We start from the raw sequence: 24,508 nt of genomic DNA, 5'->3' as shown, positions 1-24,508 counted from the left end.
TGGGTTATTTGAAATAGTTTGCAGAACAAACTGGGATACATGGAAGAAGAATGGAATATATAGAAATTCCACAAAGCAAACTTATTAAAAATCGGGGCCATGTAGCCCAAATTCAAGAGCAAATTATTTTGCCAAAGTTACAATGATTTATATTGTTGGGATAACAAAATAGAAAATATGGATTGTCAATACAATCTTGATCTTATTGAACATAACTATTTAAAACGATGGATTTATTATTTTTTATTATAAAAAAAATATCTTATGTTTTAGCTAAGGCATTTACTGTCTCTCTCTCTTTCTCTCTAGATTTATAGAGTATATATATCTTTTTGCTCGTTTTTTGCACGCAGAAGCAAATAGATAAAAAAGAAAGAGGGTCGCCATTTGCTCGTTAAGCCCATATTATAGACACACTATTACACAACGCCTTGTGGTTTTCAGCTCACCTGCTGGCTCTCAAAGGTCCAGGTGCTGTCGGGTAAAGACGCATCCAGGACACTGATCACCTCCTTAAAGTCAGTGGTGCTGCTGGGTTTAATCATAGTGAAATCGCTGTACTCTGACATTGGAGACATACAGGACCTGAAGGACTGACTCTGAGACAGCATGTCTCCTCCCAGGACCTCCACGTACTTTATAGGTCCGTCAGTGTTGAGCTGAATCTGCAGGTTTCTGTTGGGGTTCTTGTAATCATCACAGTCGCTCCGTCTAATGCAGCAACTACCGCTGCTTCTACTGTTCCTGATGCATTTAACCGCTAAGATGAAAAAAGTCACCAGAGACAGCACGGACACTGAGGCCAGAGAGAGAATCAAATAAAGGGCGATTCTGCCATGTTTCTTGCTAGGCTCGGCCGCTTTCTGTCGGAGGTCTAAGATGGGTTCATGGAGGCCGTCCTCCAGCAGGATGGACACCGTGACGGTAGAGGACTGGACCGGTTCCCCATCGTCCTTGATCTCTATAAGCAGCCTCTGAGAGGAGTCGTCCTGCTCGTACACAGCGCGTTTAGTCCTCACCTCCCCTGTGTACTGATTGACAGTGAACAGAGAGGCGTCTGTGGCCTCCGCCAGTCTGTAGGAGATCCAGGCGTTATGGCCCGAGTCAGCGTCCACGGCCGTCACCTTAGTAACCAGGTGACCCGCTTTAGCAGAGCGGGGCATCCTCTGATGAGAGAGGGAGCCCAGGGCAGCGGAGGAGGGGTAAATGACAGCGGGGGCGTTGTCGTTCTGGTCCAGGATAAAAACATGGACAGTGGCGTTGCTGCTGAGAGACGGAGAGCCCTGGTCCTTTGCCTGAACCTGAATCTGAAACACCTTCAGTTTCTCATAGTCAAACGAGTGCATGCTGTAGATGCTGCCGTTATCTGAGTTAATGTAAACATAAGATGAGACAGAAACGTCCTGCACTTTAGAGTCCAGTATAGAGTAGGAGATTTTAGCGTTTTCACCAAAATCCAGGTCAGATGCTGATACTGAGTACAGTATAGATCCTGCTACCCCGTTCTCTTTTAAATATACATTATAGGAGGGCTGAGTGAATACAGGAGGGTTGTCATTCACATCAGTGATGCTGACAGGTATAGTTTTCTTACTCGAGAGAGGAGGTGAACCTAAATCAGTGGCTGTTATCTCAATTTCATAGTTCGTGTAGCTCTCTCTGTCCAAAGCAGCACTAGTAACCAATGCATAATTATTAGAAAAAGATGGTTTCAGATTAAAGGGAGATCCTTTGGTGAGTTGTAACGCTACTTTACCGTTATCACCGGAGTCAAGGTCTCGCGCACTGATCAAAGCAACTACGGTGCCACTTTGTGCGTCTTCGCGCACTGGCTTCGGCTGAGAAGTGAGAACTATTTCTGGAGCGTTATCGTTGAAATCAGTAATTTGAATCTGCACGCGACAGTGGCCCTCCATTACAGGACTGCCTTTATCTTTTGCAGTTAAATCAATGTCATAAGATTTCGTAGTTTCATAGTCTAACTCCCCTTTCAGAGTAATTTCACCCGTTAAAGGGTTAATATCGAAGATTGCCATTACAGAATCTTGTGTCCGAGAGCCAAATGAGAATTCAATTTCACCATTTAAACCTTCATCTGCATCTGTTGCCTTCGGCTTGATAATAGTCGCTCCCTTTCTACTTTTCTCACCCAGGGTTACTTTATAAACGTTTTTTTCAAACACAGGAAAGTTATCATTTATGTCCAGCACGGTTATGGTTATCTGTGATGTCCCAGATCTTACTGGATTTCCACCGTCTAAGGCTGTTATTAATATTTTGTGAACAGCCTTCTTCTCTCGATCTAGAGGCTTTTCTAAAACGAGTTCAGGAACCGTCATGCCCCCTTCTATTTCTTTTATTTTAAGGGAACAACAGTCGTTTTTACTAAGAGTATATGATTTTAGTGAATTGCTTCCAACGTCGGGGTCAGTTGCACTCTCCAATGGAAAGCGGGTGCCCACTAATGCTAATTCGGCTATGTTTAAAGATAATTCATTTGAAAGGAAACTTGGGGAATTATCGTTAATATCTCTTATTTCAACCTCAATTCGGTGTAACTGCAGTGGGTCCTCAACAACCACTTGCAGAGGTACAACACAGCTGGCGCTTTGTCCGCATAAAGCCTCCCTGTCTATTCTGTCATTCACCACCAGCTCGCCCTTCCCCGCATCCACGCTGAAATACTGCTTACCAGCCTCAGAGGCGACACGTAATTTACGGTCAAAAATGTCTGATATTCCTAAACCCAGATCTTTGGCCAGGTTTCCTACCACGGAGCCCTGTTTCAGTTCCTCCGGGATGCTGTAACGAGTCTGTCCGTCTATTGTACTCCACAAGAGAAAGAAATGATGCCACCAAAGCGCCTGCCATCTCCAGTCTCGGTATCCCATTCTCTTTGTCATCCTTGATTCAGTAAAACGCATCATTTGCAATCCACAGGAACACAGAACATAAAGTCAAAATCCGCATTCCGAAGGCGTGACATATTCCGTTTAAAAGATGCCTGTTCATGGTCAACTATTTAATTAAGATATAACGTTGAACTCAGATTATATGTACCATTTACCTACTCTCATCCCACTCTGAGCATTGTGATTTTGGTGCTGAAGCTGCAGGGGGAGGGAGTAGATCTCTTTGTACAGTTCTGAATGCTATTGGTGCACAGCATCAACCGCTCGCATCCAATGAGAGGGACACGGACCAGCATTGTTAAAGACACACTAACCCCTTTTACACTGACGTGAAAGTAGAAGTGAAGCACCAGCCATAGATCACGATTTCCATTTCCATTATCTGAATACATTTAATATAAATACATGTAATAAAATCAATATATTTAATATAAATACATGTAATAAAATCAATATATATTATACTATATTTACTGCTAACATTCGGTTGGCCTAATACCATATATTTTCCCTGGCTTTGATTTGTAATGAGTAAATCCGTGTTAATGTGGGTCAATAAGTACATGAAATGTAATGAAAGAGAATAGCTTTTAAGTGTTTTAGTTGAATATGTATTTTCATTATTTACCCTATGTTAAAGGCCATTAACAACAACCTATTATCAAGCCCCTGAACGCCCCGTGAGCCCTACAGTCTCCGTCCGCCAGAGTCGCTGTCCATGGTGCTGAAACGCTCAGCTCTTCAAAGTCCATCATACGCTTTCAAATTGTAACAGTCGCAATTCAGCAAAAGTTGTGTAAATGAGTAAGATGAAGTATTAGTTTATATTTGAGTATACATTTATAATTTTCATTTGAAATATTTCGACAAACGATGTAGCATACGTTGCAGGGGCAGTTTAACTACTTTGTCATTATGATTTCTCACTTTGAAAGCAAAGTTTGTGCTTTCTCTCCGTCTAATGTAGCTTAAGTACAAGTCTTACAAAACTGCACATGTCATTAATTTACTTAATGCTCACCTGCTGGCTCTCAAAGGTCCAGGTGCTGTCGGGTAAAGACGCATCCAGGACACTGATCACCTCCTTAAAGTCAGTGGTGCTGCTGGGTTTAATCATAGTGAAATCGCTGTACTCTGACATTGGAGACATACAGGACCTGAAGGACTGACTCTGAGACAGCATGTCTCCTCCCAGGACCTCCACGTACTTTATAGGTCCGTCAGTGTTGAGCTGAATCTGCAGGTTTCTGTTGGGGTTCTTGTAATCATCACAGTCGCTCCGTCTAATGCAGCAACTACCGCTGCTTCTACTGTTCCTGATGCATTTAACCGCTAAGATGAAAAAAGTCACCAGAGACAGCACGGACACTGAGGCCAGAGAGAGAATCAAATAAAGGGCGATTCTGCCATGTTTCTTGCTGGGCTCGGCCGCTTTATGTCGGAGGTCTAAGATGGGCTCATGGAGGCCGTCCTCCAGCAGGATGGACACCGTGACGGTGGAGGACTGCACCGGTTCCCCATCGTCCTTGATCTCTATAAGCAGCCTCTGAGAGGAGTCGTCCTGCTCGTACACAGTGCGTTTAGTCCTCACCTCCCCTGTGTACTGATTGACAGTGAACAGAGAGGCGTCTGTGGCCTCCGCCAGTCTGTAGGAGATCCAGGCGTTATGGCCCGAGTCAGCGTCCACGGCCGTCACCTTAGTAACCAGGTGACCCGCTTTAGCGGAGCGGGGCATCCTCTGATGAGAGAGGGAGCCCAGGGCAGCGGAGGAGGGGTAAATGACAGCGGGGGCATTGTCGTTCTGGTCCAGGATGAAAACATGGACAGTGGCGTTGCTGCTGAGAGACGGAGAGCCCTGGTCCTTTGCCTGAACCTGAATCTGAAACACCTTCAGTTTCTCATAGTCAAACGAGTGCATGCTGTAGATGCTGCCGTTATCTGAGTTAATGTAAACATAAGATGAGACAGACACGTCCTGCACTTTAGAGTCCAGTATAGAGTAGGAGATTTTAGCGTTGTCACCAAAATCCAGGTCAGATGCTGATACTGAGTACAGTATAGAACCTGCTACCCCGTTCTCTTTTAAATATACATTATAGGAGGGCTGAGTGAATACAGGAGGGTTGTCATTCACATCAGTAATGGTGACAGGTATAGTCCTCTTACTAGAGAGCGGAGGAGAGCCTGAATCAGTGGCTGTTATCTCAATATTATAATGGGAGACACTTTCTCTGTCTAGAGCACCCTTTGTAACCAGAGCATAGTTATTAGAAAACGAAGGCTTGAGAGTAAACGGAGAATCTTTGGGAAGTTGTAATTTCACTTTCCCATTATCACCGGAGTCAAGGTCTCGAGCAGTGAGTAAAGCCACTACAGTGCCACTGGGTGCGTCCTCGGGTACTTGGCTCGGTTCTGATGTTAGAACGATTTCAGGAGCGTTATCATTCATGTCTATGACCTGCACTTGCACACGACAATGGCCTTCCATTTCAGGAATACCTTTATCTTTCGCGGTTATATCTATTTGGTGGGTTGCAACGTTTTCATAATCTAATTGTCCTTTAAGAAACATGTCTCCTGTTGCAGAGTTAATCTGAAAAATAGATAATAATTTCTCGGGGGTGTGCTCAGCAAATGAGTATTCAATCTCCCCGTTAATACCCTCGTCTGCGTCTGTTGCTTCTACCTTGGCAATCATTAAGCCACTTTGACTATTTTCAGGCAAATTTATTTTATATAATGCCTTCTTGAAAATAGGTACATTGTCGTTGTTGTCTAAAACGGTCACTATAATCGTTGACGTTCCGGTTTTGACGGGAGTGCCTCCATCTAACGCTGTCAACAATAGTTGATGGACATTTTGTTTTTCTCTGTCAAGCGGTTTCTCTAATACAAGCTCTGGCTCTTTTATTCCATTAGTTGTCTCTTTCATTTTCAAACTAAAACATTCATCTTTGCTTAAACTGTAGGACTTTAGTGAGTTACTACCTACGTCAAGGTCCAGTGCGGTCTCCAAAGGATAGCGCGCACCCACCGCTGTCAGCTCCGCAATTTTAAAATTCCTTTCATTGCTGAGAAAACTGGGGGAATTATCATTCACGTCTCGAATTTCAACCTCTATTCGATAAAGATGTAGAGGGTTCTGTATTACTACTTGTAGAGGCAACACACAGCTGGTGCTTTGTCCGCATAAAGCCTCTCTGTCTATTCTGTCATTCACCACCAGCTCGCCCTTCCCCGCATCCACGCTGAAATACTGCTTACCAGCCTCGGAGGCGACATGCAGTTTACGGTCAAAAATGTCTGATATTCCCAAACCCAGATCTTTGGCCAGGTTTCCTACCACGGAGCCCTGTTTCAGTTCCTCCGGGATGCTGTAACGAGTCTGTCCGTCTATTGTACTCCACAAGAGAAAGAAATGATGCCACCAAAGCGCCTGCCATCTCCAGTCTCGGTATCCCATTCTCTTTGTCATCCCCAGTCCGTTAGAATACGTTATTTCCCATCGGGGTATCGTTCACTTAATAAGATCGACATTAATTCCACCGCCAGGATGTATATTCCATTATTTTATAAATCCCCGAATATCCGATTATAACAAATTCCAAAATTCAGGATATCTTCGGATATGCACATCTCCTCTGCAGCTCAGAACACTGCGAGGGTTACCGTGGTGAGACTGAATGGGGGGATGGAATAGATCTCTTTGTACAGTCCTGCATGCTATTGGTTAAAAGCTGCACCTTCCCTATCCAATCAGAGAGAGCTAACATAGCTGTTGAGACTGCTGCAACTCCTCCGTTGTAGTATTAACTCATATGATACACGGGTGAGTGAGGTTGGAGTGAAAATGATCGTCGTATACATTTAATTTAAATAGATCACGTATTTATATAATTATTAATATCAATTATAATATATATATATTTTTTATTGATTTATTGATTATTGTTTCATGCATAAACTATATGCACTGCCCAAAAGACACCATCATTTATAAAAAAGTTACCAGAAAGGACAAGTAGTCCCTTGACGACAAAAGAGCAAAACTTATATTGCAATAACGAATCCTAAAATATGTTCAAATTATTACTGATTATTGATGATTGAATTATTTAAAAAAAAGAAAGTGTTTTATTTATTCAGTCCTCTCTTCTATGATAAATAATATGTAGAATCTACATTAAAAAAATAAAATTCCAAGTTTAGAAAAATATAACGTGTAACTGTACACATATTACAACAATATAAAAAAAAAGTTTTCTTTTTTGAAAGAGCGAAATTAAACTAACCTGCACAAAACAAAAAAATAACTTCTCATCATAACAAACTTTGCATTCTCTGAATGTGAGGCACCACACGATCTTAAAAGCTTATTTCTGGGATAAACGGGGTCACCAACCATAACTAAGGAATCACCGTTTCATAAGTTGAGAGACATTTACCATTGCGTAATAATCAGACTGGTTAGAAATATATGATTTAAATTAAGTCAAAAGGCCATAACAAAATATGAATCACAACAATTACCACAGTTTTAAAGAATATGAAGATGTGTAGGGCAGGTCTATTTTTTTCTCAGCTCACCTGCTGGCTCTCAAAGGTCCAGGTGCTGTCGGGTAAAGACGCATCCAGGACAAATTATTTACCCTATGTTAAAGGCCATTAACAACAACCTATTATCAAGACCCCTGAACGCCCCGTGAGCCCTACAGTCTCCGTCCGCCAGAGTCACTGTCCATTCCCGTGGTGCTGAAACGATCAGCTCTTCAAAGTCCATCACACGCTTTCAAATTGTAACAGTCGCAATTCAGCAAAAGTTGTGTAAATGAGTAAGATAAAATATTAGTTTATATTTGAGTATATATTTATAAATTGAATTTGAAATATTTCGACTAACGATGTAGCACACGTTGCAGGGGCAGTTGAACTACTTTGTCATTATGATTTCTCACTTTGAAAGCAAACGTTGTGCTTTCTCTCCGTCTAATGTAGCTTACTAAGTACAAGTCTTACAAAAATGCACATGTCGTTTACTTAATGCTCACCTGCTGGCTCTCAAAGGTCCAGGTGCTGTCGGGTAAAGACGCATCCAGGACACTGATCACCTCCTTAAAGTCAGTGGTGCTGCTGGGTTTAATCATAGTGAAATCGCTGTACTCTGACATTGGAGACATACAGGACCTGAAGGACTGACTCTGAGACAGCATGTCTCCTCCCAGGACCTCCACGTACTTTATAGGTCCGTCAGTGTTGAGCTGAATCTGCAGGTTTCTGTTGGGGTTCTTGTAATCATCACAGTCGCTCCGTCTAATGCAGCAACTACCGCTGCTTCTACTGTTCCTGATGCATTTAACCGCTAAGATGAAAAAAGTCACCAGAGACAGCACGGACACTGAGGCCAGAGAGAGAATCAAATAAAGGGCGATTCTGCCATGTTTCTTGCTGGGCTCGGCCGCTTTATGTCGGAGGTCTAAGATGGGCTCATGGAGGCCGTCCTCCAGCAGGATGGACACCGTGACGGTGGAGGACTGGATCGGTTCCCCATCGTCCTTGATCTCTATAAGCAGCCTCTGAGAGGAGTCGTCCTGCTCGTACACAGCGCGTTTAGTCCTCACCTCCCCTGTGTACTGATTGACAGTGAACAGAGAGGCGTCTGTGGCCTCCGCCAGTCTGTAGGAGATCCAGGCGTTATGGCCCGAGTCAGCGTCCACGGCCGTCACCTTAGTAACCAGGTGACCCGCTTTAGCGGAGCGGGGCATCCTCTGATGAGAGAGGGAGCCCAGGGCAGCGGAGGAGGGGTAAATGACAGCCGGGGCATTGTCGTTCTGGTCCAGGATAAAAACATGGACAGTGGCGTTGCTGCTGAGAGACGGAGAGCCCTGGTCCTTTGCCTGAACCTGAATCTGAAACACCTTCAGTTTCTCATAGTCAAACGAGTGCATGCTGTAGATGCTGCCGTTATCTGAGTTAATGTAAACATAAGATGAGACAGACACGTCCTGCACTTTAGAGTCCAGTAGAGAGTAGGAGATTTTAGCGTTTTCACCAAAATCCAGGTCAGATGCTGATACTGAGTACAGTATAGATCCTGCTACCCCGTTCTCTTTTAAATATACATTATAGGAGGGCTGAGTGAATGCTGGAGGGTTGTCATTCACATCAGCGATGCTAACAGGTATAGTTTTCTTACTAGAGAGAGGAGGTGAACCTGAATCAGTAGCTGTTATCTCAATATTATACTCTGAGAAACTCTCTCGGTCTAAAACACCACTTGTAACTAGTGCATAATTATTAGAAAATGATGGTTTCAAACTGAAAGGAGAACCCTTCTGAAGTTTTAACAAGACTTTGGCGTTATCACCGGAGTCAAGGTCTCGTGCCCTGATTAGAGCAACAACTGTGCCTCTAGGTGCGTCTTCGCGTATTGTGTTTGGTTTTGAAGTGAGTACTATTTCTGGGGCATTATCATTAATGTCTATCACTACTATTTGCACACGACAGTGCCCCTCCATTTCAGGAACTCCTTTATCTTTAGCAGAAATATCTATTTCATGTATTGCACTTTTTTCATAATCTAACGGACCTACTAACGAAATCTCCCCTGTCCTTGAATCCAACTGAAAAATTGATAGCAATGACTGCGGTGTGTGCTCAGCAAATGCATATTCGATCTCCCCATTAACACCCTCGTCTGCGTCTGTTGCTTCGACTCTTACTATAACAGAACCAGCAATAATATTTTCATGTACAGTTACATTATACAACTGCATTTTGAAAACAGGGACATTGTCGTTGTTGTCGAGTACAGTAACTATGATTTTCGAGGTTCCAGTTTTGACAGGATTGCCTCCGTCTAACGCTGTCAGTAGTAACTCGTGGACACTTTGTTTTTCTCTGTCAAGGGATTTTTCTAGTACAAGTTCAGGAACCTTTCGATTACCGGATACCTCTTTAATCCGTAAACTAAAACACTCATCTTTACTTAGAGTATAAGATTTTACCGAATTAATACCAACATCTAGATCCTGTGCGGTTTCTAAAGGAAAGCGTATGCCTGTAGCAGTAGATTCTGCTATCTTTAAAGATCGCTCCTCTGTTGAAAAAATCGGAGAGTTGTCATTTATATCCCTTATTTCCACTTCTATCCGGTGTAGCTGTAGCGGATTCTCTGTTACAACCTGCAGAGGCAACACACAGCTGGTGCTTTGTCCGCATAAAGCCTCTCTGTCTATTCTGTCATTCACCACCAGCTCGCCCTTCCCCGCATCCACGCTGAAATACTGCTTACCAGCCTCAGAGTCGACACGTAATTTACGGTCAAAAATGTCTGATATTCCCAAACCCAGATCTTTGGCCAGGTTTCCTACCACGGAGCCCTGTTTCAGTTCCTCCGGGATGCTGTAACGAGTCTGTCCGTCTATTGTACTCCACAAGAGAAAGAAATGATGCCACCAAAGCGCCTGCCATCTCCAGTCTCTATATCCCATTCTCTTTGTCATCCCCGGTCAGTTAGAATACGTTATATCCCATCGAGGTATTTGTCAACATAACCCAACATTCAGGCCATCTCCAAAAAGGATACTCCAATATGAACAAATCCTTAATTATAGGGCTAGATAATAGAATATAAATTCCGCACGCCTTCGAATGTTCGCATCTCCTCTGCAGCTCAACGCACTGTGAGGGATGAGACTGAATGGGGGATGGAGTAGATCTCTTTGTACAGTCCTGTATGCTATTGGTTCACAGCTTTCATCGCTGCTATCCAATCACAAAGACTTGACTCTGCTCATATAGCTATTGCACCCCCTCAAGGTCGCAATACATTTAGGAAAATGTAACAATGGGGACATCAGATTTTTTTGGTTTGAATGTGATAATTGTCCATGTAGAACATATAATAAAAAAATCAATGTGAAGAAAAACACAATTATTTAATTCTAAAACCACAAATCAACTGGACACATTGCTGTCAAATAACTGCATACCAAATATAGCAATACATCAAAAACATTAACCTTTGATTTGGATTTTTTTTATTAAAGAAATCCAATACACATGTCATTTAAATATATTCAATCATGTGGAAGCACCTTCTGATACAAATGTAAATGTCGAAGTGCATGCTTTTTAAAATAATAAAGTTTTTTACAAAAACGGTCGTTTAAGTTTTTTTTAAAGATTAACAGATTGATTTAATATGTTTTTGAAATGAAGGCAGAAAATTAGTTTTTTAAAGGAACAATAAGTTGTCACGTTGAAAAAACATTTATTAAAAAAATACAATATCTACTTCTTGTAGATTTTTTGGTAATCATGTCTAATGTCTTAACAACATTTTTGAAACCATTAGAGAAATCAAAGGTTTTAATGAATATTTCGGCTGTCTGTAGAATAATCAAATCTGATTAAATATTATTCAGAAGAGCTGGAGGTTATGTCTCACATTAGTTCAGATTATTATTTATTTTATTCAAGCCAACACAAATAATGACAAAGAGTAGAGCACGTCTATTGTTTTCAGCTCACCTGCTGGCTCTCAAAGGTCCAGGTGCTGTCAGGTAAAGACGCATCCAGGACACTGATCACCTCCTTAAAGTCAGTGGTGCTGCTGGGTTTAATCATAGTGAAATCGCTGTACTCTGACATTGGAGACATACAGGACCTGAAGGACTGACTCTGAGACAGCATGTCTCCTCCCAGGACCTCCACGTACTTTATAGGTCCGTCAGTGTTGAGCTGAATCTGCAGGTTTCTGTTGGGGTTCTTGTAATCATCACAGTCGCTCCGTCTAATGCAGCAACTACCGCTGCTTCTACTGTTCCTGATGCATTTAACCGCTAAGATGAAAAAAGTCACCAGAGACAGCACGGAGACTGAGGCCAGAGAGAGAATCAAATAAAGGGCGATTCTGCCATGTTTCTTGCTGGGCTCGGCCGCTTTCTGTCGGAGGTCTAAGATGGGCTCATGGAGGCCGTCCTCCAGCAGGATGGACACCGTGACGGTGGAGGACTGGACCGGTTCCCCATCGTCCTTGATCTCTATAAGCAGCCTCTGAGAGGAGTCGTCCTGCTCGTACACAGCGCGTTTAGTCCTCACCTCCCCTGTGTACTGATTGACAGTGAACAGAGAGGCGTCTGTGGCCTCCGCCAGTCTGTAGGAGACCCAGGCGTTATGGCCCGAGTCAGCGTCCACGGCCGTCACCTTAGTAACCAGGTGACCCGCTTTAGCGGAGCGGGGCATCCTCTGATGAGAGAGGGAGCCCAGGGCAGCGGCGGAGGGGTAAATGACAGCGGGGGCATTGTCGTTCTGGTCCAGGATAAAAACATGGACAGTGGCGTTGCTGCTGAGAGACGGAGAGCCCTGGTCCTTTGCCTGAACCTGAATCTGAAACACCTTCAGTTTCTCATAGTCAAACGAGTGCATGCTGTAGATGCTGCCGTTATCTGAGTTAATGTAAACATAAGATGAGACAGAAACGTCCTGCACTTTAGAGTCCAGTATAGAGTAGGATATTTTAGCGTTTTCACCAAAATCCAGGTCAGATGCTGATACTGAGTACAGTATAGATCCTGGCACTCCGTTCTCTTTTAAATATACATTATAGGAGGGCTGAGTGAATACAGGAGGGTTGTCATTCACATCAGTGATGCTGACATGTATATTCTTCTTAGTCGACAGCGGAGGAGAGCCCAAATCAGTTGCAGTTATCTCAATATTATACTCTGCAAAACTCTCTCGGTCTAAAGCTCCCCTGGTAACCAGTGCGTAATTATCAGAAAAAGAGGGCTTTAGATCAAAAGGAGACCCCTTGGGAAGCTTTAATGTGACTTTACCGTTGTCACCGTAGTCAAGATCTCTGGCACTGATTAACGCTACTACAGTACCACTTGGTGCATCCTCGGGCACAGAGTTTGGTTGAGAGGTCAGAAATATATTTGGAGCATTATCGTTAACATCTGACACGTCAATATGGACAGTGCAATGTCCCTCCATTCTCGGAGTCCCTTTGTCTCTTGCGCAAATGTCTATTTCATAATTTGCATTCGTTTCGAAATCTAATTTACCTATGAGCCGTATTTCACCGGTTAATGAATCAATATCAAACGTAGAAAGGACCATTTCTGGTGTGTGTGTTCCAAAAGAATACTCTACTTCTCCATTAGGACCCTCATCAGTGTCTTTTGCTGTAAGTTTGAGGATAGATGCTCCTTGTACACCGTTTTCACTTATGGAGACTTTGTAAATATTGTTCTCAAAAACAGGGAAATTGTCGTTAATGTCCAACACATTTATGGTTATCTGGGAGGTACCGGATTTTACTGGGTTTCCTCCGTCTATAGCTGTTAGTTGAAGCTGGTGTACAGGGTTTTTTTCTCTGTCGAGAGATTTAGACAAGACTAGCTCTGGGACCTTCCTACCACCAGATAGATCTTTAATCTTTAAACTAAAAAAATCGTCTTTACTCAAAGTATAGGATCTCACTGAATTCACTCCAACATCAAGATCCTTAGCCGTCTCCAAAGGAAAACGTGCGCCCGCCGCTGTCGACTCTGCTATTTGTAATACAATATCTTGTGAAGGAAAACTTGGGGAATTATCATTTATATCTTGTATTTCCACCTCAACACGGTGCAATTGTAACGGTTTGTCAATGACAACCTGCAGAGTTAAAACACAGCTGGCGCTTTGTCCGCATAAAGCCTCTCTGTCTATTCTGTCATTCACCACCAGCTCGCCCTTCCCCGCATCCACGCTGAAATACTGCTTACCAGCCTCGGAGGCGACACGCAGTTTCCTATCAAAAATCTCAGATAGTCCAAAACCCAGATCTTTGGCCAGATTGCCTACCACAGAGCCCTGTTTCAGTTCCTCCGGGATGCTGTAACGAGTCTGTCCGTCTATTGTACTCCACAAGAGAAAGAAATAATGCCACCAGAGCGCCTGCCATCTCCAGTCTCGATATCCTATTGTCTTTGTCATCCTCGATCTGTAAGAATTATATCCCATTGAGGTAGTCGCAAAGCAGATAAATACCATCCATTGCCGTAAAGCATTAATCCAAAGCAAAGATCCAAAATTAATAAATGTTGAAAACTAAATATAGACTTTTCTTTCTTTTTTTCGTTAGGAGCATCGCTCTCTCTCATCCAGCTCCGTGCAATGCAAGTGTTTGTGGTGCTGAGGTTGCATGGGGGAGGGAGTAGATCTCTTTGTACAGTCCTACGTTTCATTGGTGTGCAATATTCACCTCTACCATCCAATAGGAAGGGGGGATGAGAAGTGCTTTTAAAGGCACAGGCGCCTTTGAGAGAATCCGCCTACATGCATTAGTAGTGTGTGAAAATAAATGATTCAATTCCAGCTGTTACCGATCGATACATTTCTAAATACAAATAAAAACTAATTCTGAAAAATAAAAATAAATAAAAACTGCGGCTCTTAGTTAATTAAACTTTGATAGTTTAAAAAAAATATATAAAGTTAATCAGAAAATATAAGTGAGAGCCATTTAGCCCTGTCATGAGCGAATTTATTCAATGTTTCGCTGTCCAACTGAGTGGTGCTGAAATACAGTGCCCTTCATACAACTATAAAGGGAACATTCTAAAGTCCTAGAATTAAGTACCGAGCGCAGAGAGATAATTACAATATCCAAACATTGACACAATGTAGGTTTAAGAAGTAGATAAAAGGTATAACGCACGTTGAAAAGTTAAAATCGTATTTGCAAACATACCTTACGGGATAAAAATATGCCCAACTTGCACAGTAAGGATACACTGACATTAACCATTGAACAATATATCACATGACACAATGTCATAAAGGTGTAAAGTACACAGACAAGAGTAAATACCACCAGAGAGCACAACAACACACATAGGCCTACTGTACATTCAGTGGATAGTGGTACCAGAGGAAAAAATAAATAGTATATATGCAGGTGACTGATTAAATGCACTAAACCGTTATCAGACAACACTTAAGTATTTTAAAGTTTACGAGGTTTTGTAAAACAACGATACAAAATAACAAAGTATGTAGGTCTACTATGGTTTTCAGCTCACCTGCTGGCTCTCAAAGGTCCAGGTGCTGTCAGGTAAAGACGCATCCAGGACACTGATCACCTCCTTAAAGTCAGTGGTGCTGCTGGGTTTAATCATAGTGAAATCGCTGTACTCTGACATTGGAGACATACAGGACCTGAAGGACTGACTCTGAGACAGCATGTCTCCTCCCAGGACCTCCACGTACTTTATAGGTCCGTCAGTGTTGAGCTGAATCTGCAGGTTTCTGTTGGGGTTCTTGTAATCATCACAGTCGCTCCGTCTAATGCAGCAACTACCGCTGCTTCTACTGTTCCTGATGCATTTAACCGCTAAGATGAAAAAAGTCACCAGAGACAGCACGGACACTGAGGCCAGAGAGAGAATCAAATAAAGGGCGATTCTGCCATGTTTCTTGCTGGGCTCGGCCGCTTTCTGTCGGAGGTCTAAGATGGGCTCATGGAGGCCGTCCTCCAGCAGGATGGACACCGTGACGGTGGAGGACTGGACCGGTTCCCCATCGTCCTTGATCTCTATAAGCAGCCTATGAGAGGAGTCGTCCTGCTCGTACACAGCGCGTTTAGTCCTCACCTCCCCTGTGTACTGATTGACAGTGAACAGAGAGGCGTCTGTGGCCTCCGCCAGTCTGTAGGAGATCCAGGCGTTATGGCCCGAGTCAGCGTCCACGGCCGTCACCTTAGTAACCAGGTGACCCGCTTTAGCGGAGCGGGGCATCCTCTGATGAGAGAGGGAGCCCAGGGCAGCGGAGGAGGGGTAAATGACAGCGGGGGCATTGTCGTTCTGGTCCAGGATAAAAACATGGACAGTGGCGTTGCTGCTGAGAGACGGAGAGCCCTGGTCCTTTGCCTGAACCTGAATCTGAAACACCTTCAGTTTCTCATAGTCAAACGAGTGCATGCTGTAGATGCTGCCGTTATCTGAGTTAATGTAAACATAAGATGAGACAGACACGTCCTGCACTTTAGAGTCCAGTATAGAGTAGGACATTTTAGCGTTTTCACCAAAATCCAGGTCAGATGCTGATACTGAGTACAGTATAGATCCTGCTACCCCGTTCTCTTTTAAATATACATTATAGGAGGGCTGAGTGAATACAGGGGGGTTGTCATTCACATCAGTGATGCTGACAGGTATAGTTTTCTTACTAGAGAGGGGAGGAGAGCCTGAATCAGTGGCTGTTATCTCAATATTATACTCTGAGAATCTCTCTCGGTCTAAAGGACCACTAGTAACCAGTGCATAATTATTAGAAAAAGATGGTTTAAGAGTAAATGGAGAACTTTTGGGAAGTTGCAACGTGACTTTACCGTTATTGCTGGAATCACGATCACGGACGCTCAGCAAAGCAACCACTGTGCCAGCACGAGAGTCTTCGGGCACAGAAGTAGGTTTTGAAGTCAGCACAATTTCAGGAGCGTTATCATTTACGTCTAAGACATCCACCTGGACACTACAGTGACCCTCCATTTTAGGCAAGCCTTTATCTTTTGCACTAATGTCAATTCGATATGAGGATTGAGTTTCGTGGTCAAGTTGTTTTTTCAAAAATATATCTCCCGTTAGAGCGTCTATATGGAATAATGACAGCACTGATGGAGGTGTGTGTATACCAAGCAAGTACTCAATTTCTCCATTTGGACCCTTGTCTATGTCTGTTGCTTTCGTTGTAATCACAAATGAGCCATTTGGACTGTTTTCTTGAACCGAAACTTTATATAAAGCATTTTCAAATATTGGCACATTGTCGTTAATATCAAGCACATTTATCGTTATTTTTGAGGTCCCAGACTTGACCGGATTACCTCCGTCCATAGCAATAAGAAATAAATTGTGAATGGCTCTTTTCTCAAAATCTAATGATTTATTTAACACCAATTCTGGTATTTTCCGTCCATTTTCAATTTCTTTAACTTTCAAAGTGAAGCAATCATCCTTGCTTAGTGTGTACGTCTTTAATCCGTTACTCCCAACATCAGGATCCTCTGCGCTCTCTAACGGAAAACGCACACCTACAACGGTGGATTCAGCTATTTCTATTATATGATCGCTTTTGAGAAAAATAGGAGCATTGTCATTTACGTCCCTTATTTCCACTTCTATCCGATGTAACTGTAGTGGGTTCTCTATTACAACCTGCAGAGGCAACACACAGCTGGCGCTTTGTCCGCATAAAGCCTCTCTGTCTATTCTGTCATTCACCACCAGCTCGCCCTTCCCCGCATCCACGCTGAAATACTGCTTATCAGCCTCAGAGGCGACACGCAGTTTACGGTCAAAAATGTCTGACAGTCCCAAACCCAAATCTTTCGCCAGATTTCCAACCATAGAGCCCTGTTCCAGTTCCTCCGGAATGCTGTAACGAGTCTGTCCGTCTATTGTACTCCATAAGAGAAAGAAATGATGCCACCAAAGCGCCTGCCATCTCCAGTCTCGGTATCCCATTCTCTTTGTCATCCCCGGTCCGTTAGAATACGGCACTATTTCCCATCGAAATATTGTTCTGAATAAAAAGGCCAATGTTTAAATCCATCAACGGTGCTCTTGTTGTGCTCCAAAAATAGCCATATTTATCCATCACGAGATGCAAATTAGATATATGTCATTTTATCTTATTGTCGAAACGCATCCTCCTCTCATCTCGGGCTCGAAGCAATGTACTGGCTACAGTGGGGAGGATGGATGTGGGTGGGAGTAGATCTCTTTGTACAACTCCTAATGCTATTGGTGCACAGCATCTACCCTCTATCCAATACGAACAAAGCAGAAATGTTTTTCAGACCCAGCACTGCAATTCAGAAGTGCACAGCCTGCCACGATGGGATGCTCCACAACAAACAGCAATTTCATAAAATTGGAGGTGTTTAATCAAATTACGAATGATTTTGTTTTTATTTAGTCTAATTGTAAAATATTCCTATAAATGCAATCATACAACAATGACTATAATTACAATCAGAATTTTTTTGCAGGGTGTCTTAAATTAAATCCACACTCAAATAAATACAACTTAATGGAACACTAGACTTCCACTACATACTTCAATAGGTTACAATATCATGCACAACTGGCATGTCAACAAAATTAATTGCTAATGTGCGCCACTGTTTGAACAAGACCATCAAACAGCAACAAAACAAACGGTCTCATAAAACTTCAAAGCAACTAACAGCAGTCTATGTAAATCTGACAACGTGAAATGTGTCAGCATGTGGAAGCCGTGGTGCTTTAGTATGTCAAACACTATCATATAAACTGCATATTGTTTAATTTGACCAAATTATGAAATTTAAATTCACCCAGCTGTTTCGAAAAAACACGACCATATGTTAGAATTACGTCACAATGTTAATTTAAATACAAGCTTTGACACATAAAATGTAAACAGAATGCCGTCTTGATGTATTGTGCGTACTTTCATTAAAAAACCACATAATGTTAGTGTCATGATACTTTAAAGGTTTGTATGCATCGTAACACATCAAATTCGGACTGACTGGCAAAACAACGTGAGTTTTTAGAAAATAAGCGAATCTTGTGTGAGAATACATATATTAGATTATTTTACTCTCTGCTCACCTGCTGGCTCTCAAAGGTCCAGGTGCTGTCAGGTAAAGACGCATCCAGGACACTGATCACCTCCTTAAAGTCAGTGGTGCTGCTGGGTTTAATCATAGTGAAATCGCTGTACTCTGACATTGGAGACATACAGGACCTGAAGGACTGACTCTGAGACAGCATGTCTCCTCCCAGGACCTCCACGTACTTTATAGGTCCGTCAGTGTTGAGCTGAATCTGCAGGTTTCTGTTGGGGTTCTTGTAATCATCACAGTCGCTCCGTCTAATGCAGCAACTACCGCTGCTTCTACTGTTCCTGATGCATTTAACCGCTAAAATGAAAAAAGTCACCAGAGACAGCACGGAGACTGAGGCCAGAGAGAGAATCAAATAAAGGGCGATTCTGCCATGTTTCTTGCTGGGCTCGGCCGCTTTCTGTCGGAGGTCTAAGATGGGTTCATGGAGGCCGTCCTCCAGCAGGATGGACACCGTGACGGTGGAGGACTGGACCGGTTCCCCATCGTCCTTGATCTCTATAAGCAGCCTCTGAGAGGAGTCGTCCTGCTCGTACACAGCGCGTTTAGTCCTCACCTCCCCTGTGTACTGATTGACAGTGAACAGAGAGGCGTCTGTGGCCTCCGCCAGTCTGTAGGAGATCCAGGCGTTATGGCCCGAGTCAGCGTCCACGGCCGTCACCTTAGTAACCAGGTGACCCGCTTTAGCGGAGCGGGGCATCCTCTGATGAGAGAGGGAGCCCAGGGCAGCGGAGGAGGGGTAAATGACAGCGGGGGCATTGTCGTTCTGGTCCAGGATAAAAACATGGACAGTGGCGTTGCTGCTGAGAGACGGAGAGCCCTGGTCCTTTGCCTGAACCTGAATCTGAAACACCTTCAGTTTCTCATAGTCAAACGAGTGCATGCTGTAGATGCTGCCGTTATCTGAGTTAATGTAAACATAAGATGAGACAGAAACGTCCTGCACTTTAGAGTCCAGTATAGAGTAGGAGATTTTGGCGTTTTCACCAAAATCCAGGTCAGATGCTGATACTGAGTACAGTATAGATCCTGCTACCCCGTTCTCTTTTAAATATACATTATAGGAGGGCTGAGTGAATACAGGAGGGTTGTCATTCACATCAGCGATGCTGACAGGTATAGTCCTCTTACTAGAGAGTGGAGGAGAGCCTGAATCAGTGGCTGTTATTGCAATATTATACTGTGAGAAACTCTCTCGATCTAAAGGACCACTAGTAATCAGCTCATAATTATTGGAGAACGATGGTTTCAGAGTGAATGGAGAACGTGTTGTGAGCTGTAACGTTACTTTACCGTTATTACCAGAGTCAAGGTCTCGTGCACTGATCAAAGCCACAACTGTGCCACCTGGTGCGTCCTCACGTACAGGACTGGGTTTTGAAGTGAGCATAATTTCTGGAGCATTATCGTTTATGTCCTCCACATCCAGCTGTACACGACACTGACCTTCCATTTCGGGATTGCCTTTGTCTTTAGCTGTTATATCGATCATGTACAATTTAGAACTCTCATAATCTAAGGCTCCTTTTAATACAATTTCTCCAGTTATGTCATTGATTTCAAAAGTTGACAGCACAGAATCTGGAGTGCGGGACCCAAAATAATATTTAATCTCACCATTTAGACCATCGTCAGCATCTGTAGCTGTAGGTTTGATTACAAAAGTTCCTTTGGGGCTGTTCTCCTTTAATGTAGCTTTGTACTCATTTTCACTAAATATTGGGAAATTGTCGTTATTATCAATTACAGTAATGATGATAGTACAGGTTCCGGATGTGACTGGGTTTCCCCCGTCTAATGCTGTCAACAGCAGCTGATGGAGAGCATTATTTTCTCGGTCTAATGGCTTTTCTAACACTAATTCTGGAACAGCTTTACCATTTTTTGAGTCTTTAAATTTAAGGGAAAAGTGATCGTTTTTGCTTAAAGTGTAAGTTTTTAAAGAATTGCTTCCAACGTCAGGGTCCTCGGCGTTCTCTAATTGAAAACGTTTGCCAATCGCAACTGATTCTGGTATTTTAAGGTTAATCTCTTTCGTAGGAAAAACAGGAGAATTGTCATTCGTGTCTCTTATTTCCACTTCAATTCGATGAGACTGCAAAGGATTTTCAACAACCACTTGCAGAGGTAGAACACAGCTGGCGCTTTGTCCGCATAAAGCCTCTCTGTCTATTCTGTCATTCACCACCAGCTCGCCCTTCCCCGCATCCACGCTGAAATACTGCTTACCAGCCTCAGAGGCGACACGCAGTTTACGATCAAAAATGTCTGATATTCCCAAACCCAAATCTTTGGCTAGGTTTCCTACCACGGAGCCCTGTTTCAGTTCCTCCGGGATGCTGTAACGAGTCTGTCCGTCTATTGTACTCCACAAGAGAAAGAAATGATGCCACCAAAGCGCCTGCCATCTCCAGTCTCGGTATCCCATTCTCTTTGTCATCCTTGATCCGTTATAACACATTAAATCCAATCGAGATCTTGTTTATAAAAGTGCTAGAATCCATGATAGAAGGAAATACAACCAAAGAAAAATTGGCAGAATGTTTGAGCATGGCTTTAAGCTATTATGCATGTTTAAATCTTAGAAAATACGTGCTCATCGCTGTCCCTCTCCTCCAGCTCTTTCATTTGAAAGTGTTACAGCGCTATGGCTGCATGGGGGCAGGGACTAGATTGCTTTGTACAGTTCTGAATCCTATTGGTGCACAGCATCCACCTCGCTATCCAATGAGAGGGACACTGATCGACCCTGTTAAAGTGGCAGCCTCTATCCTCTGTCTGAGCTTTCATATGGGATGGATATCACTGAATATCAAATAATATGAGAAAACCTTGTCTTTAAAAAATATAAAAGATGAATAAAAAGCGCCTTTCAGTCATACCTAACAAATATGGTAAAGATTAAATACAATTTCGCATGAAAGAAACGCTTTCGAGGCAACACAAATAACAAACAGTTATCTATTATGCACATAATTTTAAAGAGTGAATAAATCAAAAGTCGTGGCTGAATTTCACAGTCGCTGTCCATGGTGCTGAATTGTTCAGACGCGCGTGTAACACGAACTTGATTCATGCCTTCAACACAACTACTTTTACCGGCTCAATGACAGGAATGATGAAAAACAACCGACACAAAACATACTGTTGACCAGACATTCTAAAGAGAGAATCAGTGATTGAGAGAGAGAGAGAGATACATACATAAATAGAAACATTTTCCCATGATACTATATGATTTAGTACTGTACTAAATAACAACAATAGCTGTGTTCAGCTCACCTGCTGGCTCTCAAAGGTCCAGGTGCTGTCGGGTAAAGACGCATCCAGGACACTGATCACCTCCTTAAAGTCAGTGGTGCTGCTGGGTTTAATCATAGTGAAATCGCTGTACTCTGACATTGGAGACATACAGGACCTGAAGGACTGACTCTGAGACAGCATGTCTCCTCCCAGGACCTCCACGTACTTTATAGGTCCGTCAGTGTTGAGCTGAATCTGCAGGTTTCTGTTTGGGTTCTTGTAATCATCACAGTCGCTCCGTCTAATGCAGCAACTACCGCTGCTTCTACTGTTCCTGATGCATTTAACCGCTAAGATGAAAAAAGTCACCAGAGACAGCACAGACACTGAGGCCAGAGAGAGAATCAAATAAAGGGCGATTCTGCCATGTTTCTTGCTGGGCTCGGCCGCTTTCTGTCGGAGGTCTAAGATGGGCTCATGGAGGCCGTCCTCCAGCAGGATGGACACCGTGACGGTGGAGGACTGGACCGGTTCCCCATCGTCCTTGATCTCTATAAGCAGCCTCTGAGAGGAGTCGTCCTGCTCGTACACAGCGCGTTTAGTCCTCACCTCCCCTGTGTACTGATTGACAGTGAACAGAGAGGCGTCTGTGGCCTCCGCCAGTCTGTAGGAGATCCAGGCGTTATGGCCCGAGTCAGCGTCCACGGCCGTCACCTTAGTAACCAGGTGACCCGCTTTAGCGGAGCGGGGCATCCTCTGATGAGAGAGGGAGCCCAGGGCAGCGGAGGAAGGGTAAATGACAGCGGGGGCATTGTCGTTCTGGTCCAGGATAAAAACATGGACAGTGGCGTTGCTGCTGAGAGACGGAGAGCCCTGGTCCTTTGCCTGAACCTGAATCTGAAACACCTTCAGTTTCTCATAGTCAAACGAGTGCATGCTGTAGATGCTGCCGTTATCTGAGTTAATGTAAACATAAGATGATACAGAAACGTCCTGCACTTTAGAGTCCAGTATAGAGTAGGACATTTTAGCGTTGTCACCAAAATCCAGGTCAGATGCTGATACTGAGTACAGTATAGATCCTGCTACCCCGTTCTCTTTTAAATATACATTATATGAGGGCTGAGTGAATACAGGGGGGTTGTCATTCACATCAGTGATGCTGACAGGTATAGTTTTCTTAGTAGACAGTGGAGGAGAGCCTAAATCAGTTGCTGTTATCTCAATATTATATTCGGAGACATTTTCTCGATTTAATAACCCACTTGTAACCAGTGCATAATTGTCAGAGAAAGATGGTTTTAGGGCAAATGGGAATTTCTTTAGGAGCTGTAATGTTACTTTACCGTTGACACCGGAGTCAATATCTCGGGCACTGAGCAAAGCCACTACAGTGCCATTAGGCGAGTCTTCGCGCACTGGCTTTGGATGAGAGGTGAGTATTATTTCTGGCGCATTATCGTTAACATCTAAAACTTCCACATGCACAGTGCAATGCCCCTCCATTCGTGGACTGCCTTTGTCTTTTGCACTTATGTCTAATTCATAATTTGCAGTTGTTTCGAAATCTAGTTTTCCTTTCAGAAATATTGTTCCCGTCATCTGATCAATATTAAAAACAGAGAGAACAGTATCTGGTGTATGTGCTCCAAACAAATATTCTATCTCTCCATTTTGGCCATCGTCCATGTCTGTCGCTTTTGTTTGAACTATTAATGCACCTTCTGCAGCATTTTCACTAATAGATACTTTATACAGCGTTTTCTCAAAGTTTGGAACGTTATCGTTAATATCAAGTACTCTTATCAATAGCTGAGCAGTCCCCGATCTTACTGGGTTGCCTCCGTCTAGAGCTGTCAACAAAAGCTTATGAACAGCTTTTTTTTCTCGATCTAAATTTTTTGCTAAAAACAATTCAGGGACCTTCCTCCCACCAGCAACTTCTTTAACTCTAATATTAAAACATTCGTCTTTACTAAGCGTGTATGACTTCAAGGAATTACTGCCAACATCTGGGTCTAATGCGCTCTCTAATGGAAAACGAACCCCTAAACCCGTAGATTCTGCAACCTCCAGTGTGATGTCATTTGATGGAAATCTGGGCGCATTATCATTAATGTCTTGTATTTCTACCTCTACACGAAAAAGTTGTAATGGGTCTTCAATTACAACCTGCAGAGGTAGAACACAGCTGGCGCTTTGTCCGCATAACGCCTCTCTGTCTATTCTGTCATTCACCACCAGCTCGCCCTTCCCCGCATCCACGCTGAAATACTGCTTACCAGCCTCAGAGGCGACATGCAGTTTACGGTCAAAAATGTCTGATATTCCCAAACCCAAATCTTTGGCCAGATTTCCTACCACGGAGCCCTGTTTCAGTTCCTCCGGGATGCTGTAACGAGTCTGTCCGTCTATTGTACTCCACAAGAGAAAGAAATGATGCCACCAAAGCGCCTGCCATCTCCAGTCTCGGTATCCTATTCTCTTTGTCATCCTTGGTCCGCTATAACCCAATAAATCCAAACGACAGATTGTATGCAACAATGCTGAAATCCATAATCACGGATATTATTCCAATGGAAAATTTTCAAAAATTACTGAGCATAGCTATGAGCTCAAATAAAAAAAAAACTCATATTATAAAATACGAGCTCATTGTTGTTCCTCTCCCCGAGCTCTTTGCAAGCTA

General features: G+C 43.2%; 5 protein-coding genes across 13 annotated transcripts in view; all 5 read right to left on the bottom strand.

Annotated features, from left to right (window-relative positions):
• The window catches only part of LOC307256488 (protocadherin gamma-C5-like), a gene marked incomplete at its 5' end in the record, with an annotated part of 206,099 nt that overhangs the window by 15,826 nt on the left and 165,765 nt on the right, over positions 1–24,508 (bottom strand). For 3 of the 9 annotated variants that reach the window (XM_080035455.1, XM_080035456.1, XM_080035457.1), the window contains one exon: positions 450–2,903. The exons of the other annotated variants lie outside the window; for them this stretch is intronic. In XM_080035455.1, coding sequence (XP_079891581.1) covers positions 450–2,903 — 2,454 coding nt within the window. Of the gene's footprint in view, positions 1–449; positions 2,904–24,508 lie in introns of those variants that run through there. 9 annotated transcript variants of the gene reach the window in all.
• Positions 3,919–6,387, bottom strand: LOC307256494 (protocadherin gamma-C5-like; the record flags this gene model as incomplete). The annotated part of the gene is made up of 1 exon (XM_080035469.1): positions 3,919–6,387. The coding sequence occupies one exon, from the start codon at positions 6,385–6,387 to the stop codon at positions 3,919–3,921; it is 2,469 nt and encodes an 822-aa protein (XP_079891595.1).
• Positions 7,946–10,414, bottom strand: LOC307256493 (protocadherin gamma-C5-like; the record flags this gene model as incomplete). Its single annotated transcript, XM_080035468.1, has 1 exon — positions 7,946–10,414. The coding sequence occupies one exon, from the start codon at positions 10,412–10,414 to the stop codon at positions 7,946–7,948; it is 2,469 nt and encodes an 822-aa protein (XP_079891594.1).
• Positions 14,978–17,446, bottom strand: LOC307256505 (protocadherin gamma-C5-like; the record flags this gene model as incomplete). Its single annotated transcript, XM_080035480.1, has 1 exon — positions 14,978–17,446. Exon 1 carries the CDS (start codon positions 17,438–17,440, stop codon positions 14,978–14,980), a length of 2,463 nt encoding a protein of 820 aa, XP_079891606.1. The 5' UTR covers positions 17,441–17,446.
• Positions 18,548–21,037, bottom strand: LOC307256492 (protocadherin gamma-C5-like; the record flags this gene model as incomplete). The annotated part of the gene is made up of 1 exon (XM_080035467.1): positions 18,548–21,037. The coding sequence occupies one exon, from the start codon at positions 21,035–21,037 to the stop codon at positions 18,548–18,550; it is 2,490 nt and encodes an 829-aa protein (XP_079891593.1).

This window comes from Ammodytes marinus, assembly GCF_949987685.1.
Source record: "Ammodytes marinus genome assembly, chromosome: 10".
NCBI lineage: Eukaryota > Metazoa > Chordata > Actinopteri > Uranoscopiformes > Ammodytidae > Ammodytes > Ammodytes marinus.
Note: the sequence above shows the minus strand (reverse complement) of the source record. Positions and strands in the feature narration are given on the sequence as shown.